General features: G+C 36.7%; 1 protein-coding gene across 5 annotated transcripts in view; it reads right to left on the bottom strand.

The window, feature by feature from the left end:
• Positions 1-21,455, bottom strand: part of STXBP5L (syntaxin binding protein 5L) — a 184,445-nt gene that overhangs the window by 91,487 nt on the left and 71,503 nt on the right. For all 5 annotated transcript variants that reach the window (XM_066175315.1, XM_066175316.1, XM_066175318.1 and 2 more), the window contains exon 5: positions 4,173-4,307. In XM_066175315.1, coding sequence (XP_066031412.1) covers positions 4,173-4,307 — 135 coding nt within the window. The remainder of the gene's footprint in view (positions 1-4,172; positions 4,308-21,455) is intronic.

Here is a 21,455-nt window from a genome sequence, read left to right as displayed (position 1 = left end):
TCCATTTGGGTCTGCACACAGAGGGGATAGCAGATTCTTCTAGACTGTTATTTCTCCTTCTTTGTACTGCTTTCCCTCATAGCTGTGGATCTACTGATTCTGAGTCTCCATTTTAGGAAATGGGGCCGGGCAAACAAAGGGCTAAGAAAGGAGATACCAAGTTACGGCTTTGTCATAACTGAGTTCCAGTCTGCCCAATTCTTTGATCCTCTAAATCCCATAAATTTTGGCAAGTTTCAGTTATTTATTCATTAGATAGTGGGGTGTTAAAACACTGGAATCTTACTGGGGGCTTATAATGCAGATTTTTCATTTTTGAAGTTCAGAAGACATATAAAGATCTTCTTTTGCTTTCCAACACTAGATGACCTTCCCAAATGTATGATCATGCTGGGAAAATTGATCTCATTGTAGCTGGAGTAAATGGAGGCATGCTGGGCTCATTGACTGTTTTTGTCTTCTAAAGCTGTTTCCAAACATTTGGAAGAAAAAGAGAGAAACAGTTTGCTTATTAAGAGAGTAGAAAACCAAACCATATCATGAGCCTCAAACCCCTCTGGCAAAGGACTATCTCTGCTACATGACAGAGAAATGACAAGTGAAAAAGTTTTAATTTATTCATTCTTAGCTGAGAAGATTGCTTCAGTGTGGCCTGAAGTAGTGATAATGCATGAGATGATAGAAATGGCTGAGACAAGAACTGGTACCCATATGCTTGTGTTTTTTCTCAGCTCTGTTCAAGGACAGGTCCACTGAGACACAGACAGCGCACAGGATTTAAGAAGGAAATTTTGCCTGTAAACTCCAGAATTGGTTACGACCTAAATAATTCTGAAAATAGCATTTAAAAAAAACCCCAAACAACAGAAAACCCCACCCTGTTTCCTTTGCATTATTAGCTGTTCAGGCCTTAATTTCTAACTAACATTAGATACTGTTTAAGCTCACTGAATGATCTCTCCTGTAAGAGAAGATGATAGTCTCTTATGATAAAATATGTACTGCAATCATCTTTTTGACATGTATCTCCACTAGAAGCTTCTGAACAGGGCATAAAACCACTATCACTCAAAAAAATAGTGCTCTACAGATCTTTCAGATAGAAAACTAGACAAGAAAATCACAAATAAACCCCTCTTTGCTTCAAATGTCAGTTTTGTGAGTAAAAGTAGCTGTGCAGGACAAGGTGATCAGATTTCTTGTATCATATGCAAAATCTAAAAATGTTGCATCTAAACCTGTTTTCCCTTCAAGTCTTCAAACTTCCAAGTGCTTTCACCTCAGTCTTTCACTGCAACAGAATAACTGTTACAAAAAAAATTCTTGCAGTCACTTGATAAGCCTCACTGACTCAAAATATTTAGTTGTTTCTGAGGATGAGGGTTACATGGAGATTTCATTAGAAGTAGATACAAATCAGTGAGAAGTATGGGGGGCAATTAAAATAAAGAGAAGTTATATTGGCAGACTTTCAGTTTTAGAAGCTGGATGAGAATCGCATGAAGAGGGATGAACTCCTTCAGGCTTGTTAGAGCAGATGATACGTGAACTTGAAACACTTAAAATTGCACCTAAACTGAGGACTTGAATACAGCAGCAGAGCAATGGCTTTTCCTGGTCTTTTCTTGCCAGTAAGTTTGAAAGACATATGATTGCACAAAACGTAATCCCTTTCTTTCTAGCTTTATAGAGAATAGTAACATCTTCAAGCTAACCTCACACTTGGAAATGTTATCATTAACTCAGAATTTAATATAATGTTATGAGCACCACTGCCCCTCACACTGTTCATGGTAAGGCCGAAGATTTTCCTGAATTTTACATACATCTGTTTTCCTATTTTCTTTTGTGTCTGAAAGCACGTAACATCAACAGACCCAGTGAACTTAAACACCCCAGAACAACCAGATTTTAATGTAAGCAGGAAGTTGCTCTTGAAAATTCTAGAGAAGCTTTACAATATGAATTATTTTCTGATCCTATAATACTAAATGTGAAAAATATGCAAAAGTTATGTGAAAATAATGTGAAGATTAAAAAATATAATCAAATCAGAACATATCCATGGCCCAAAATAAAACTGTTGTCTCAAACATTTTTCTCAGTACTATTCTAAATGAAAGTCTGCAATCATAAGCTCAGCCTCATGAAGTACATTTAAAGTCCCTATCCAGGAGTACATGATAAGATTGGAAGGAGAGGATGGAGTTGTAGAGAAGCACACTTATATGCATCAATTTCTCCTTGTAAGACTGGTAGAACTGGAAGCAGTAATGAATGAATACCTGTGCTCACCTGTCAGCAAAACAGTACATGGCAAACTTGCTTTCTAGAAGAAGAACTTATTTTGGTAACCATACAGCACCTCCAAGTACTTGAGGTGACATGGTCTATCTTCATTATGCTGTCATTTCCTTTTACAACTTATGGAAAGAGAAATTTTGGAAAATCTAGGCACTTTCCTATAGAAAATAAAAAGAAGATAGTTAGGAGGCACTGCTTGCTTCCTTGAAGGTTCTAGAGAGGGAGCATATTGCACAGCATCTAGCCTATGTCAACAAATCAGTAGTGAAGCTTGCTAGAAAGCAGCCCTTATTTCCCACACAGAAAGAGAGGCATAATTTTATTCTACTCTCATGAAAAACGTTTGTTGTGACCACTAAAATAATTTTAAAACATTTATCCAAGAAGAATTTCGAAATAATTAGAAACTGAAACTTGGTGGAAGGCTTCCAGTCCTAAAAAACTTTTGGATCTATTTGCCTACAGAACTGAAACATCCTGATTTCTGGAGGAAAGAAAATTACAAGTGCACACAAAATGAAAACCTGTTGTTCCCAAAAACTTAAAGACTTTATCTATTCAATGTAGTGAACATAAACACTCTATACAGGATTCAAAAAGCCCTCCAATATGTCAATGTCACCAAAACAAAGTGAGAAATAGAAAACAGTTAGGATACTATCCACCTGAATAAGTCATCAAAATGATCATACCCTGATGCAAACCATGTTTTCCAACGATACTATTCTGCAGCCAGAATTACTAAATAGAGCTGAGCAGCCTCACAGGGGCAGAACAACCAAACATTCCAAAACTGAGAACTGGGCAAAAGATTTACCAGCAGACTGAATCCTCATTACTATTTGAATCCTTGGTTTTAATTTGTAGAACTGTGCCGATGAAGTTTGGTGAGGGCAGAGAGGGAGAAAGAAAATGAGGCATCAGTTCAATCTGGGGGACAGAGTGATTAGTATAATGATAGTAAAGATAGAGGGAAAAGAAAGGAAGGAATTTTTGAGAACTGGGGTTAGACTGCAGGCCTGTAACCCTGTTCTTAGCTACTGTTCTCTTGGTTCACTGAGATCGCTGTATTTCAGTTTACTACCAGAGGTTACAGGTCCCTCACAACACGAAGCAAATGTCTCAGAAACTGCCAGAAGTACTTTGAGCTTTCCCACAGAAGTTCCTCTTGCTGGAACGTCACAGAGGAAACAGCAGAGAAAGCGTTTTTTATTTCTGTCAAGGCTTTTACTTGCAGGAAGCATAGATGTATCCCAGTCAGGTTTTTGAATGTCTCTTTCCACTTCATACCCCCAACAGAGGTACCTGGCTTAGCTTGTTAGAGAACTATCATTTAGTAGGCACTCATTATCTTTCCTAGCACTTCACCAGGTTTTGATCTGTTTGAATTAACCTTGAAATTCTCACTATGTTGAGCAGAAGGCTTGGTCTAGAGACCTCCTCCTGTCCCTTCTCATCTAAATGATTCCACGGTTCAATGAAGAAAAGTTCTCTGTAGAATCTTAGGGCAAATATCCTCCATTATTCTCTTCACAGGATAGAGGATATGGTGATCAAACTTTCCTCATAAAAATAGCAAAATCTGAATTTTAGTGATTAAAGACTTCCTGTATTTCATGGAACTTCACAGTTAAACAGGACACAATTTTTTTTCTTTTGTATGAAATATAATTACATGCTCTTTAATAAAAATCTGATTCCTATTGTCCTGTAAAAAGCCAGTTAATACTGCAAATGCATTCACTGAAATTAAAGGCTTCAAAAGATCTGGTAATACTTGCAAAACCAAATAATTTTTAAAAATTAAAATTAAGACAGCTATGAAAATGACCACACATACAAATGAAAAAAAAAAAATCTGCACTTACAGCTCTATTGCCTTGTTCCACATGATAACATATCCAGAAAGAATGAACGACTCAATATTTACAATGTGTGTATTTCCTCTCTCTGTTCCAACATAAAGCCATTTACTCTGGAAAGGTAGATGGCAGTAAGTAATCCTGGAAAAGAGAAAAAAAACCCAACAAAACAACAAAATATAAGTGACTGAATACCAGATTAACAATATTTTTTAACAGTTTTGCAGCTGAAAGAATTATTCTTTCCATTTTATAACTTGAGAAAAGCCTGCCCAGCAGTCATTCTGAAGAATGTACAGGTTCATCATGAGGGTCATCTCCAGGAAAATCATACAAGAGAACATGAAACAAAACAGAGCCATCCTGCCTGCTGATATTAATGCCAGGACAAAAGGGAAGCATCACTTGAGCACTGAACTAAGTCTATGTATCTCCATGAGTATATAAATTGCACTTCGATAGCATTCAGGACTCTCAAGGAAGGCTTTCTTACAGCCTTTCCCAGAATACGCAGATCATCCAGCTGAACAAACAGAGTTTTGTGGACATCATTGGGATTCATGTTTTGCACAACAGAAGTATAACACCATAATTCACACAAGAAAACATTCATTTATTTGCCATCTGGAGGAGTAGGGCCTTAGATAAGAGCATTTATCAAAACTGAACTACCACAGACTCGCTGAATCCTACACTCATTACAAGGTGATGAAAAAGTGCTACATTAGCTTGGAAAGAAATCATGACAATTTCTCATGATAATACATAAAATTTTTCACAGATGACAAATAAGTAGGTTCAGGTTACTTTCATATTATGGTTATTATATAGATATTACCTATACTAAAACAAAACTAAATCTATACGAGATGAGAAAATATTTGCTACTAAAACATAAGTGAGTGCATGCTACCTACAGAGAATGAAACTTAATTCAACCTTGTGGTACAGACTTGTACATTTTGAGTAAAAAAACAGGTATTTTGCTTTTTATGTTGTATGTTATTATATTTATCACCCAGTTCCACAAACAGGCTATTTCTGACTTTTATATACAACCTTGATTTTTTTTTTCTTAGCACCTTCAACCACCACAAAAAGTACACACAGTATTTAAAACCATATATATTTAAAATTTTCATTCTTTTGGTGAGCAGTTTTTCTGAATTTATTACAAAGGAGTGAGAGGGGTGTTGACAATCTTTCAGTAATTTGGCTCTCTCAGTCAAACAAAGTCCTCTGAGCAGAGCATTTGCCACTCTTTAAGGAACTGTTCAGTAATTATACAAATTAAATATACTTTATGTAATTGTTCCCCGTAAAGCACTCTCAGCAAATAGAAAGGTTCCAAACAGATTATACATAGTATTTGCATAGTTCTGTAATTTTCCAAGTATCTAATAAACTGTCAGTACATTTAATGCTAAATTCATCCAAGTGAGGAAAATTACTTTTTTTGTACTTATGCATCACAGTGGATTGATCATAGTCGAAATACAGAGTCTTCACATCGTAGTTTATGGAGAAAATTGTTGTGGAATCATGGAACCCAGAATAAGCCTTACCCTTCACAGAAATCTTGTTTTGGTAATAAAGTGAGACCTAGATATGAGATCGTCTTTGTTCTGTCCAGCTGTATGGGACTAAATTTTACCATCAGTTGTTGAATTTTGGCAATAATTCTGGAGCCTTTAGTGGAAAAAGCACCAGGTTTTTCAACAGAGTTGCTTTGAAAATGGGAACTATATTTTAGTATGCATAACTGCAAATGCCTTCACGCAGCTGCATAGTACTGATATTGTGGGTGCAGTCAGACCATCAGAGATCCAACAGAAAAAAACTGCAGAAGGTATATATGCCACCTACATAATCCTTGATGGAGTTCAAGTTATGAGCTTTATTCTTCTGCTCATAACAGATGCAAGGAACTATTTGCCCTTTCGGCTTTATAGTTTCAAATGGGAAGTTGTTTTTCACAGCTTTCCCGATCCTTTTCCTATAAATCAAACAACTCTAATTCTTTTGCTTTCTCTTCAGGTGCACCAATTCCTTCACTTCTGGTTAAATTCATATTTAGTCCATTTTGTTGTTGCTGTTGCTTCATTTCTTGCATTTCTCTACTACCTCTACTCTTCTTTCTTGCACTGCAAAGCATATGGATGCTTTGTTAGGTCCCAGCCCATAAAAAAACTTCTCTAGTTAAAACCTTTTTAATCACTTCATTTTGAAGCTCACCCAACACTTGTTTGTAGTAAACTGTTAAATTACAGGAAGGGGAGATAATTTTGGCTTGAAAGGGTTGAAAACATAGCTGTCTAGTGACTGACAAAAAATTGTAGGTTCCAAAGTGAGCCCTGCTTGACTTCAATGCTACAACTCCAAATTCTTGCAGTAGTGTCATCAGACTAAGCTGGTTCAAGTCGACCTAGGAGAATACTACTTTTCAGTCCTCTGTTAAATCTAATCACAAGCCACTATGGGGTACTGCAGAAAACTTGATCACCCATTTTCAAGAATGAATCCAATGTCCTGATTATGAATACAGTTTCAACATCACCTCACACACTGTTTGAGGCTGCTTTGGGCTGCTTTTCATCCTTTTTGAGATTTGCTTCCATGGCGTAATCTCTAGGACACACTGCCAAAACAACCAATGGGCAAAGTGGGTGTCTGCATACCCAGATATTGCATGTCCTCCGTTTGCCTACCTTAGGTTTAAAATTTCAAGAACATAATGCTTTAAGAACAAGGTCCTACAGCAAGAGAAAAATCAGACAAATGTAGTAACTACTACTAAGTAGTTAGGCCATAAGTTACTAGACTTAATATCGTGGTGGCCTATCTGGAATCCCAGACACCAGTCAGTACTAAGCCTGAATGCACAACATGAAGGACCAAAAGAGAATTAGGTACTGCTAAAGAATGAAAAAAAGCACCACAGCCACGCCTGTTTTCTTAAGCCCAGCTACTTCCTCTTAAACAATTTAATTTTATTCTGCCAAATTTATGGGACAGCCAGGTCAGAAAATATCCTGCATGTTCTTCCTTCCACAAAGAAAACTATCCTATGAGACTTTATTGCTTACCCAAACTGTTATCAAACATTATGAAAAATGTATAAAAGTAATTATGAAACCTTTTATAATACGTGAGCTTATAAGAAAATAGCACTCCCTTAAAGACAATCCAGGTATGTAACAAACCTATTAGAGCACAGGGATTATTAGGCATTTTAATATAATATATTGCTAGGCTTCACCAAACAAAGCCATATGATTCTTACATTCTCCTAAAACTCTGCACTTCTCTGAAGTAGTTTTATTTTACATTATGTAAATTAAATTCAAGCTGCTTTATATATTATCGACTTTTCACTTCTACAGAAAATATTAACTTGACTTTGAGGCTTGGAAGCTTTGAAGCAAGACTCAGATTTTTAATGAACATCTTCCATCTCAGTAAGTACTGAAATTACATAACGATTTCTTCAACAGAAAACAATGAAGTCTCACACTGTAGTTTTCAGTGTGGATGAAAGGTATTCTATTATATGACTCTATTAGTCATATATCCCACAAGCAAATTAAGATGTCTTTTGATGCCATTACAAAAACAAGTCAATAAGCCAGAAAGAAAGAAAGAAAGGCTATTTTTCTTCTTAAGAAGTTACGGGCTGTACTGAATTATGTCAGTATGAAGTGCTTCTGACAAAGTTTAATCAGATTGTCAATCTGATTGAGAGAACATGCAACAGAATTAAATGAAAGCTTGAGGTCTTTCTCAATGTTGGTCACTTAACAGAAACTGAGCCAGAAATGTGGATATTGTACATTCTTAGCAGCAAACCACAGCATGAATCTTATTGATCACGATAAGAAATAGCAAAAAAATTACCAATTAATACCAAAAAAGGTGTTTCTGTTCTGCTGGAACAGTCTGAAATATTGCATCATTTTTTCCAAATGACAAAACAGGATATAGAATATCCTGTAGGATACAGTAATTTTTAAAAAATCAAAAAATTTTCAAAAATCACTAACTCAAACACTTAAATCAGAATTTAGTAAGGAAAACTATTTTGCTAAGGTCCTAAAAACATACTGTATGTAAGTAACTAAACATATTATTTACATAAAATTTGTAAGTCATATAAAAGATATAATGGAATAACTGAAAGAGGCATTGTCAAAACACTGAACTTTATTTCAGAAAGGAATATATTCTGACTAGAAAATCTTGAAAACGTATATTTTTTTGGAAAATTGCAGCACTCTACATTCTAACAACCATGGCCAAAACCTCACTGCATATTAGTAGAATACTACAATGCTAAAATAATTTAGAATGCTATAATCTCTAAAGTATTAGTAAAAACTCTCAGATTGTTTAAAATCATCTTTATTTTGTTAATTGTATTTCTCTAAGAAACAGAAAAGATAATTTTGAGAATGCTTCTCTCTGCCTCTTCATTTTTGTTTTTCTATTTTTACCATGAAAAGTTTTCTTGGAACACTATTCCTAGTTGTGAGTGGGGAGACCTGCTGAAGGGTGGAGAGTAAATTGCATTTTTGTCAAAATGAGAAACAGTTATTCCAATTTAATTATTTAGTTGCTCATTCATAGACATGAAAACTGCAATTAAATTTATATTATGGCTTTTCTCTTTATACAGATAATTTTAAATATGAACAAGCATAGAAACCATGTATTCCTTCTGCCCAGCACTGACTGTCAGAGTTCAGTTTCTCTAAGTTCTTACAGAAAACAAACATTAGCTTGAAGTCCCTTTCAGAATCCTACCAAAACAAACTACAGTGTCCAGGTTCTCAGCAAATATGGAAATCTCACAAATTGACAGGAAAAGAGGGTGATAAAACATGAAGGAGCATTAATTTGGGAATGTGAGTAGCTGAAAGGAAGCAAGCCTAGTAGATGCAAGGCACCTCAGTCAGGGTCCTGGCCCAGCCTTCTACTCTCAGTGACTCCTAAGGGACTGCCACTGTCTTACACTCAAACTTACAGTGCATTGCCCCGGCATGGATGAATTCAGTTGCTGAGAAAGTTGATCACCTTTGAAGATGGTTATGGCTATCAGAAGTCTACCATTTCATTGCAGTGATTATGGCTCTTTTCCTGACTCCAGGGATTTTCCCCAGCATTCTCTGGTGCTTTCAGTACTTTCCACTAATTTTTGCTGTTTCCTTCAGCTGGTCATCCCCAAGAGCTGTTCTCTTGGCACTAGCACCTGATACACTGGGCACCATCCCTGGTACTTGCCAATGACTGGCTGATCTTATGTCAGGCCCTCTTTCAAAGCAACTCCTTGAAAGGATTAATTTAGAGAGGAATCTGTGGCCCGTGTAGCCTTCAATGGATATTCATAACAGGGGAAAACCACTGCATAAGCCCTGCCCTTCCCTTCCCTTCCCTTCCCTTCCCTTCCCTTCCCTTCCCTTCCCTTCCCTTCCCTTCCCTTCCCTTCCCTTCCCTTCCCTTCCCTTCCCTTCCCTTCCCTTCCCTTCCCTTCCCTTCCCTTCCCTTCCCTTCCCTTCCCTTCCCTTCCCTTCCCTTCCCTTCCCTTCCCTTCCCTTCCCTTCCCTTCCCTTCCCTTCCCTCTTGACTTCTGCAGGATTTCTTCACTCCAACAAAAAAACTCCAGCTGCTGAGGGGGCTTCGTGACTTTGCCTCAGTCCTCTTTTCCCTCCATCAGCAAGCCTAAATTATTTCCACCCAATTTATTTTCTTCTCTCATACTCCCTTAATCTTTTGGTAATTCTGAATAGAAGTAATACAAAACAAAGCACACCAGATTCATCTGGTGCCCCCTCCTTCTACAGTGGTTTAAAGTGGACTGAGGTAGCTTCTGGCTAGTCAGTATTGTCAGAAAGTGTGAGGTTACTTTTCTGTCAGTTTAGTAGAGGATATTCAAGCTGAGATTATTGCTTTAAGTCACAAAATGGACACAGGAAGATCTGGACAGTTATTCAGACAAAGTAATTTGTAGCTGACCTGAAGTGCCTAAACAGAAGCACAGGTTAACACTATTGACAATGAAAGAAAGGAGTTGTTTTCTGAAGATCTAGCAAAGGATGTAAATTATGAGCCATTTGGCCTCTGGAGGTATTTAATCTTCTTCCTGATCTATATATAAATTTGGAGCTCATCAGCACTGCAAGACATGCAAAAACATATACAATAGCAGCAATTCATGCAGTCTGCCATCCACATGATGTTATGTGTTTTCAGCAGATGGTTGTGCAGTTCCCCAGATAAATGTGAACTGGGTCTGTGCATAGTAATAACATTTCCTCTGCTACAGGGGGTGTTGTTATATACCAGGAGGTCCTAGGAAGGCAGAAACCCAAGATAAATTCCATTACTATGAATTCCAATGTTTAACTTCAACTCTCACGTTAACGTATTTGCAGAGTATGCGAAGTCTCTAGGACCAATGTAAGAGCACAGGAAATATTTTAAAATACTAACTGGCTGACTAAGAGTCAAATGAAATATAGAGCAGTTCAATACATCTGGAGAGTTCCTTCCTTTCAGAGCCTTGGTGATTCTAATCACAACAGGAGTATTTCTCCTATTCGCACTATATTCTCCAAATACCATATAAGATAATTTCAAAAATTTCTAGCAGCCCTGCCCACACAGATCCTAGTGGAAAGTGAATGAACCAAACATGGCATTGAGATCAATACTTGCAGTCAACCTGTTTTTAAAAAATGTGGTTTCATTTTAATTTAAAATAAGAAAAGTCTTATCTTTCACATGTGTTCTCTGCTAGCAACAGTCAACCTTTATTTTGAATTAGAATCAGTTGATCTGTCTTATGTTCTGTTTTACTTGCATAGAAGAAAGTGAAGTAGAGCTAAAAACACATTGAACGCAAATTGCATTGCATCCTGATGACAGCAGAACATAGGATAAATCCCATTGTTATTTTAGGAATATCTGGACACAACAGGAATATTAAGGTGAATTATATTCTCAAAATACTGCATGAAGAGTTCTGTCTCTGGATTTTTTCCAGAGTGTTACACCGACTGCTCGGATATTTGTTGTTTTAAGACTACAGTGCATCCACTGCAAATAAAGGTGATGACAGGACTGGGTCTATGAAGAGTACCTATCTAATGAGAAATGTAAGAACTAGAACATAATTGTACTTTTCCACCAAATTCAGAGCTGAATGTGACTATTCTGTTTATTACTACTCAGTGAATCATCTCTACCAATAAGTTCTACCATTCTAAGTCAATATTGAAAGTCACAAACTATTTACAATTAAAAACTGTGAAACAAGTCATCAGTTAGCTCACACACCACTGTGCCTATTTCCTGACTGAATAACAACAAACAACAACTAACTGAAAACCTGCAGACAGCAGGATCACTTGAAGACATTACTTGAGCTTACACCTTATACCTGTAGAGATCAGTGTTTTAAAGAAAGACAGTAAAATGATTTGCTTTACAGTGAGGCAATTTAATACATGTTCCTCACAAAGAAACATGAATGAAAAAGAGTCAAGGCAGTGGTAACAGTTACTTTCTAGATTTCTACTTCCCAATGTTCCTTTCAAGTTTGTTATCTCAGACTATTCATCTTACCCAATCAGTCCACAGAGCAGTTTTATTTGTCTTTGTTTTATACTGGTTTAGATAAAAGTATTCATCACAGTTACTGCTGCTTGTACAACAGCAAAAATTTAATTTGTGGATTGGAATGTAAGAAATGAACTTTTGAGGTTCCTCTCTTCTGTTTTGATACTTATTTGATCTGATTTCTTCAAATTAACTACCACTTGAGCTAGAGCAAATTACTATAAGATACCTCTTGATTTAAAGAGTTTCAGTGATGGGAGATTCTCTACAAATGCTGAGGTACAACAAATCAGGATTCCACCTCTAAACTATAATTTCTCTACAAATTATCCTAAGCAAAATATACTTCCAGCTATTTTTGAAAATCCTACATATAATTAAGACATCCTCCTCTCCCCCACTCCCACTTCAATTTCTGCAAATTCTATGTAGAAGAAATGTTAAGAAACATTTTCCCTTTAGCGTTTCATTTAAGGCCAATAGGCTTAAGTACTGCTGAGATACCTAATACAATTATTTATTTTGACAAAGCAAAAAAAGCTTATTCATCTATTTCCCATCAAATTATTTAGATACGTCATCTGGCTGGTGGTACACTGCTGTTTTCAAAGTATTTAAGATACAAGCATTTTTCATGGTGTCCCTTACCTGAAATATTATACATAAGAAACTTACAAGAATAAGAAACAGAAATACAAGAAACAAAAAAAAAAATACATGAACTTTTAAGAATTGCAGCTGGAAAACCATTTCTTTCTCAAGATATTTTGGTTTTGTCCCTTTTTTTTCATTGGATCTATTGGCACATTCTCAAGCATTCTGTTTTTCAGAAACTGGGACTGATCATTAATAGCTCATAATTCCTTTAAAGTGTTAAAAATCAAAATACAAAGTTCAAGGTAAAGCACTATTAATAATATAATCTGTTTCTTGTTCCCCTTCTTTTCCGTTAAAACAATTGAGAACAAAAGTAGGCTGTTCCTCTGTTTCTTCAAAAGCCAGAACTTCCTGTGTAAACCACCTGGACAGGGGAAATAACCCTAAGAGCCTGAAATTAGGCCCATTCTTGACTTGTGAGCTCACTATTTCAAATGACTTTGCAATCACAACTGTAGTTAACAGCTTACAGCAATTAAAAATACTTGTTTTAAGACATGCTTATGTTAGCCACAAAAAACATCCGTGTAGCAACTACGTGAACATTTGTAATGTGTGTCAACATAAATTATTTACAAGCAGTTAACTCAAAAGAACCTAGACCAAATCAGAAATAGCATGCTCAAAAATACATTAGATGCATTCCATTTGATTAAATTAGTAAATCCAGAGATCTCCCTCGAATGAAGAGTTAATTTATGTATTTAGATAAAATCTTACGAGGTTATTATGAACTCTTTACAAGAACAGTAAAAATTTACAGCACGCCACAGGACCTTTGGTTTTTCCCAGGTTTATTTCTTATAACTAACCTTCCTACAAGTCCACAGAAGGTCACCCTGGCCTGTCCAGCAAGCCATAACACATACAGAAAGACACCTGCACTATAACTTCCTATAAGATACAGGCATTGAAATTCCCACCCTCAATAACTCCATGGCTATCTGCATAGCACTGCAGCAAGTTATAGGCATTACTGGAGCTCAAGAACAACTTAGAAATCATTCTTGAAATCCCAGTGCACAAGGGGATGTACAACTTTTGTAGCCTGTGCTATGGATAATTTGTTTCATTTTCAGAATGGCAGAAAATCACCTTCCTTCCTCTTGGGCAACTGCGCAGCAAAGAGACACCCTCTTTTGCCAACTCCCTTTTATGGTTTTGACTGTAAACTTTCATTCGAGCGTCTTACCTGTAGGAGCAGGATCACTGACAGTGACAGTGACACTTTCCCCTTGATAGATCTTTAGTATTACACAACAGTAATGCTATGGATCGAACAGGTGTAACATGAACACTTGGTCCCAAGAGAAAGAGATGAGGAAATTACATGGAAAGGCGCTTCCTTAAATAGAAAAAGACACTGGGAGAAACCAGCATACTTCTTATTGACTTCTAATTTGTTTCTGATGCTGACTCAAGGTCATTATACAATAAAAATGAGAATAAAAGTTCCACAAAAGCAGTGAAGTGAGAAAATTAATGAAACAGGGTTGGAGAACAGAGTCTTGCTCTCATCTTCAGGGGAAAGACAATGTACATGATATTTCTCTTGTCTACTGGCTTGTGAAATCACGATTTCATATTTGTAATACTTCACTTGTCCTTCATAAATTTCTTTGAAGGTTAAGTAAAAATGGGGTTGTAATACCAAGCACAGTGACAGTCATGGGCAATACAGGGCAAAGTAAGAGCCACTAAGTTTCTTAGCAATGAAAGAAAGCCAAATAACAAAGGCTGGAACAGGAGGATGATGGTCTCAAAAGAGAAAGTTTTTGATGTATTTATTTAATAGATTTTGTAGCATCTGCATTGAAAAACCCCAAACACCTAAGGGTAGGGTTTTTCTCATCCCTTCACCCAACACTGAATACAAAATAAATCAAAAATGCAATTTTTGGTTTCAAATCTCCTAGTTCCAAAAAGTTAATTGGGACCCAGCTCAAAGATGAAAGGTTGAAACTTGTCTTTTGTTTAACAGCTTGACTTCACAGAGCTGTTAGAAAAGTAAACCAAAGACATGTTAGTATTTCACCCTCTGCTAGCTGCAGCCTACATAAATCTGTGTTTATCATACATTCTTGCTAAAATAAGTTTAAACCCAATTTTATATCAATATCAATCAAGTCATTTTGAATGACATGCTAAAAACAGGATAAGACTGAAATACTGGAATCGACTTCAAAGAAAAAATAATTTTACATGTGTATGCTTTTTCTTTGTATGCATGCTTTTTTCCCCAACAGCTTCCATCAATTAAAATCATGTAGACTTATTGGAGACCAGCTGTTCTCATTTGTTGCGCTTCAGTAGACAGGGACTCTGTGATTAATGGTCCTTGTTTTTCTGCAATCTGTAGTCTCTCTTCTCTTCCTGCTCATGTACTGTTTAATGATATAATCTCAACACTGACATTACTAGCTCTATTTCTGATTTACTGGAATAATGCCCAGAGTTTATTGTGACAGAAGGAAAAGTATCCTCAATCATTGCATTGGGTTCTTGCTCGGAGCTGACATGTGTCTGGGCAGGAAAGAGGTAGTGTGGTTTCCAAGAACCAAATTACTTTCTGCAACTGAATGGGTGCATGCTCTTCATTGCTCTAAGACATGACTGGAAATCTAATATAACAAAGGTCAAAGGAAAGATCTGAACAGAACTCAGAAAGATGTCTCAAAATTCTAATTTGAAAACTTCAAAAGAGAAAACCATATAATTCCCGTATCTACATTATAACTGTAACAAGAAAATTCCAACTGATAGTCTAGACTGTTTATGCTGCCTGAACTTGCATACATTTTAAAAGCCTTTTTTTTCCCCCCCTGCTGTCTAATATGATGTATGTTTGTACTGCAGTATTGGGCCTCTCATTTGTTATGACTGAGACCATGAAACAGTTGTTAAATGCATAGCTGTGAGTATATATTTAAAATGTTGCTATCCAAACCTGGCCTCAGAGCAATTTGGCAACATAGCTGCTATGTGAAAACAACATAACATGTTACCCTGTGTTTTCTCAAAAAAAGCATAAATCTACTGACAAATATGCTTTATTTTTTACAAAGCATTAGAAACAACCAGCACACTGCTCAGCATACAACGTAAGCTTTGACAGCATATAGCAACATTATGTCTCCTGCTAAGGGATTTTTTCCAGAAGGAAGAAACCCAGGCAAATAATTACATGTGGCCAGGTGACATAAAATTTAAATAAACCAGGACATGTTTTTCTTCCCTATTGAAGGAAAAAAAAACTTCACAAAGATGTTTTTCAAAATGGAATTTTGAGGAGTTGCTTTTTTCTTTTTTTCTCAGATAAACAATACAAGGAACTACAGCCAGAGAGACCCGAAGAAAGATATAGATTGGAAAAGTGGGGTTTGTCAGGTCAGAGGGCCCTGTACTGTTGTTAAGTCCCCAGGTAAATGTGCCAGCTACACATATTTCACCAGCAGCTCTATGGGCCATGATGGTTTCATGTGTGCACATATTAAGTGATTGGTGGCAAGTTATTTTGGGTTTTTTTTTTTCCCTTCTGCTATCAAAGACAGCTGCTAGCTCCAAGAGTAATTCAGATGTAGCATATTAGGCATTTTGCCCTCAGAGAAGTTGTTTAACAAACACATATAAAAGCACATACTGTGGCATAATGCATTTAAGGACTTTTTAAATTTAAATTAAACTGACGACAGTACTATTGGCAGAATCCTGATGGACTAAAATTACTTTGGGGAAAGACTGTAAAAGCCACCATTTGGAAAGAACAGAGATTCTTAAATTCAAGTTTAGATCTGGATATAAACAAAGATCCTTCTAGTACTCAAGAATGAAAAATATGACCAGGGCTTCTGTGATCTCAGTTTAGAGTAACATTTACCCTCATGTAATTTAGGCATAAAGAAACTAAACTGGTTTTAGAATAGCCATTTTAAGCTCTTGTAGCACTTTTTCTGCAGTGGCACCAACTCTCAGATTGCATTACAAATCCCACCCAAGATGGTAAGCATAAAAAACTAAATCTGATAAAAATTAAGCCATGTTTTTATCTCTGATGTTCTGACTGTAATGTCATTACTAGTTGCTCACCTATAAACACTAACTAAGGTTTGGAGTCTTTCAAAATGTTTTTTTCCTTCAAAAGGAAAAATTTTGAAAGTTATACTAAAATATGGAAGGTAGGTTCACCAAAGGTAGGCTATCCCAGAACATTCAAATTATAGGAAATACAGCATATGTCAATATGCTCAGTACGGCACTTATAAAAACACTGCTATAAAATTATGTTTTTAATGTCTATTTTACACTTGGTTTTACTGAAAAAGGAAATTTTTTAATTGGATATTTGAAAGATTCTCAAGAATTAGTTTTATAGCTCTTGTAATTTCACAAGTGATCTTGGTACTAATACTAATAAAACCTCTAAGGACACAGTATTACAGAGGAAGGACAATCTGCATGAGTAAAGTACAAGGAATGGAATTAAATTGAAAATGTAAAGGGAACAGCCTCAAACTCCAAAGAACTTCCACTTTAGGGTTAGAGATCATGATGCAGAAGTGATGAAAAAGATAATTTCAATTTTGCTTGTCTTGCTTGGCTTCCAGTATTAAAGGCTTGCACTGAAAAGCAGCACATTCCCTGCCAGCTAGATATACATCAGGGAAGAAGTGTAATGGGTGTATTAGTCAATCACAGCAAGACCACAAACACTGGTAAGATGAAGCCACATAAAAGGAAGATGCCATTTTTGCATGCATCAGTAAACATATTTCTGCAGAGATTACAAATGAAAATGGTATTGTCAATGGCCACAGCACAGATGGGACCCTATCTAAAATGTGTTTCCTTGATGAATCATCAGCTCAAAGAGAATTGATGTGAAGAAAAAGGCCCAAAGAAAAGAAAAGGTAATGACAAAAATTATAAATGAAAACACAGAATCTTGATTTTTGCAGCAAAAAAACCCCCAACAACAACAACTAAAACAAACAAAACCCCAAGTTGAGAATGTCTATGAATGAGCTGTTTATCTGCAAAGGAGAGACAAAATACTTAAAACGCGTGACAGTGCGGAAACCAGAATATCATAACAAACGGGAATAAAAGAGGCATAAAAATACATTTATTCTTGAAGCTGGAAGGTTTCTTTCCATCAGAAGAATGAAACTGACATGGAACAATTTTCCTGAAGAGCAAACAGTGGATTTCAGCTTGAGTAGTTATATAACAGTGTAAGGCCCAGGGTGGGGGACTATTGCATGTGAAGGAGTTGGTGATCCACACACGAGTGACACCAAGTAGGCACCAGGGGCCGCATGTGCAGCGCGGTCTCCAGGCTGTGCGGAGCTGCACGTACCCCTTGGAAGCTGGATAAACACAGCCAGCTTGTTCTCACTGAGAAGCCAGGCAGCTCCCACTTGGTGGTTGCACCAACAGTGCAGAAAGAAGTTTTAGTGTTTATGTTCTTTCTGTTGGATAGTAGGAATAATGCACACAGCTGTCTCCTTACAAGAAAATCCTGCAATAACCTGGATGACAAAAATGGGGTGACACTTCCTATGGATGGGTTACCTGCTGACTGAAGGTCTGTGTGACGATGGCCAACTCAGGGCTCCCAGCTTCTACAGGGATGCAAGATTCCCTGTGCTCTCCTGCCATTCTTTCAAGTGTTAGTTCTAACAAATAGTATTTTGAATGTTACCTTACAGGGCCTTGAGTGCCTTTCTGACTGAGATCATAAGGGGACCAGCAAACCTTAATGCAAAACATTGTCAGCTTGCTCATTTAAGAAAGGGAGATATATGGGTTCTCTGGTGTGCAACTGAGGGAACCAGACAGAGGAGGTCCCTCCAGCTCCACTCCACTAGAAGGCTCACATGTCTATCAAAAAGAAAATTTTAAGGATCATGAGAATTTTCATTTTATTTCAGAAGATTTCAAAGTCTCACAAATGTACCAAATCAAACCTGTTGCTTCTTGGTATCAATGAGTAAATCTATGTTTTGTATTTTTGCTCTTTGTTGATTGTTTAGTTCACCTGTGCTGAAGACAAAAAAACCCAAAATGCTTTTGCTTGATTTCTTTTTATAACCAAGACAGTCTTCATTTCAGCTAGGTTGCATTACACTTTCCAGGATAAGCTTACGGTTTTCATTGATCCTACAGGTCAACTGCACTATGAAATTTTCCATGTCATGGAAAATAATAAATAATATTTATTTATTTAACAAGATGTGAAAAAAGAATTTTTTTTTTTTAACAGAGAAAGCAGAGGCTTGTGGTAAATTAATACATTAACAAAATTTGGGTCAGTCTCACTGAAGAATTTTTCCAGCCTTTCATATTTCTGAAGTGATATTTGACAAAGTTCATTTTGCTGCCCTCCAGGACTAAGATATACTCCCCTAGAACAAAGGTTTTTAAGAGCTTCAAGAATCTTTTCAAGCTCAAGAATTGCATGAAAACATTGGGTTTTGAAACCCCTGAGCATCATTCTTTCAAAAGTGACAAATGCTGATGCAAGACCACACTACACATATAAAACCAACCAATTGACCAACCGAAAACTGCCAAAACCAACCACAACAACAACAAAACCCCAAACAAAACAACCCACAAGAATGTTTTGTAAAATCTTCATCAAGATATGGAATTGAATGCCAATTGCATGGCTTCTTTTGGTTTCCTCATCTTTTCCCATCATCAATCTGAGAAAATTTACATCCTTTCCAGAAACTGTGGCATGTTTTTATGGTGAAATATTGCTTTGTATTTGAATCCCATGGTTCTTTGCAATAGTTGAATGCTAAACCACCCCATGTAATCAGAATCTGTTTTCTTGTATAGCAGGACCGTGCAACTGTACAGAACCTTGCCTGATGACAGACCTCTGACTAATCTGGAAGTACATAAACAGAGTTTGCAGCTATGCACTATTAACCAGGAGGTTCATTTACGAGCAAGCAAGCTATCACAGGAATCTAGTTCCTTGAACAGGCAGTGAGACAGAAAATCTACTTTAACTAACCCACAAGTTCCCTAACACAAATCAACAGACACAGCTACTGCTGTGACTGCACAGCCAGTCACCAATATTCACTCAATAGCCTCTTGCTGTCATTTTGATGAGGTTTAGCTGCAAAGGGGAGAAGAAGTATTTAAAATGCTCTTAACACAGGACACAAAATCCTGCAAAGATACAGTAAGGCAAATAAAATAAGATTCAGCTACAGTCAGGAAAGAATATAGACTCAAGAAAAGTTACCTTATTCAAAAACACTTTCTTTTTTCTTGTTTTTGTTTTTTGTTCTTTTTTTTTGTTTTGTTTTGGGTTTGGTTTGTTTTAATTTGTTTCCAAGCATTTAGAGTAATACCCACCATCATCTTCTTCAAATACTGCAAGATCACAACTGTAGGAGTCAATTTTCTAATTAATAGTGAGTTACAGTTAACAGAACTGCTCTAAAAGTCACCCACTTAAAAGGCTTCTCTTGCTCTGTGCCAGCACACCGAGTCTCTGAGCCAGTTATACAGATTGTGCCACCTGGTGATTCCCCTCATAAGGGCACTCGTGGCATTGTCACAGCATTGGTGCAGAGCGCATGCAGATGGATTTAAAGACCCAACACTCAGTCACACTCGTGTGCTGCTCTAGGTCACTGGATAAGCTGCTGCAGCACTGTTGGCTCATGTGTCACACACCAGCCAGCAATGGCTGAAAGAAGGAAGAGAGGAGGGCTGTTCCCCATGTCAGTCAACACAACTGAACCAGCTCAGCTTTGGAATGACAGGAGATGAAATGTGCTCGTAAGTGAAATGAGTGCCTGCTGGCTTATAGGCCCTGGATTACACACTGCAATCCTTGCTGGTATTCCTACCCCAGCTGCACTTATATTAAATGGGAATCTGTAAGCTGTTGTATACTTAAAGCTGTACTTGCTGAAATCTTCTCTGATTACATTAAAAATAATGAAGACCTGTAATAGTTTCCAGTGGTTTTGCTTAATCCTAATGTTCTTTGCGGCAGATGGAGACAGTGTCTAGTAGGTCTAGTAGTGTCCAGTAGCTGAGTTATTTATTTTGCCTAAAATGCCTACTGAAGATCAATCTGGTATCTCCTATGACATCAAGGAAGGAAAAAGAGGTACTAACATATGGAAGGTGTCCACAATTTTGACCTTCAAAAACACTGAGGCAATTCTCATAGAATGTTTACAAAGTTTAAAATGTTTTACCTGTCTACCCTATTTGTAAAAGAAACCATAAATCATATATTATCAACCATATGCTACTGTCAAACATGTCTTTGAGTAACTGTCTTACCATTGCAGCTCTTGGTATGGAGCCAAGCACTGAAACACATTGTTTACATTTGTATTTTCTTGAAAGTTCTCAATGCATTGTATTACATTCCAATTATAGCAATAGAAATCTAAGATGATTACTTCATATAAAATAAAGATATAGTTTTTGGCAAAAACGTATAATTTACTTAAGTCCAGAGCACTACACTGGACAACAGAAAATATCTGTTGGTCATTAAGTCTCTTTACTGCTCCTTCTACACTTGCTCCAAAGAGACACTTAGTAAAGGAACAGTGAATTATGAATTATTATTGCTACTGCTGCATCATCATTAGTTTAACAGTAGATGAGGAGAAGAAAAAACTAAATCTGAGAAGCTGCAACCTCTGATTTAATGGCTATAAAGGTGTACTTTGTCAGTGAATGATTATTCATAAACCATTCAGTGTCTTAATACTGAATCTTACATATTAAGTCAAAGACTACTGCATTTAAGCATTCTTTGCTCTTTACAACTCTGTTTTTACCAACATCCAAAGAAAAGAACAAACTTTTTTTACTTTTGTGGGAGGGAGAGAGGGGAAATAAGTATGCATGCACTTGGGGAAACTTGACTCAAGTAATTGCAGAAACCTAAAGAGCAGATTTTAGTCCATTATCCTGAAATTTTAAATGTCAAGAAGCAGAAGCAAATTGGAAATTAAGCAGTTCAAC

This window comes from Chamaea fasciata, unplaced genomic scaffold (assembly GCF_029207755.1).
Source record: "Chamaea fasciata isolate MVZ Bird 193981 ecotype frontalis unplaced genomic scaffold, bChaFas1.0.hap1 SCAF_2, whole genome shotgun sequence".
Classification (NCBI taxonomy): Eukaryota; Metazoa; Chordata; class Aves; order Passeriformes; family Sylviidae; genus Chamaea; species Chamaea fasciata.
The sequence above is the reverse complement of the archived record's forward strand: the minus strand, read 5'-3'. Positions and strand labels throughout refer to the sequence as shown.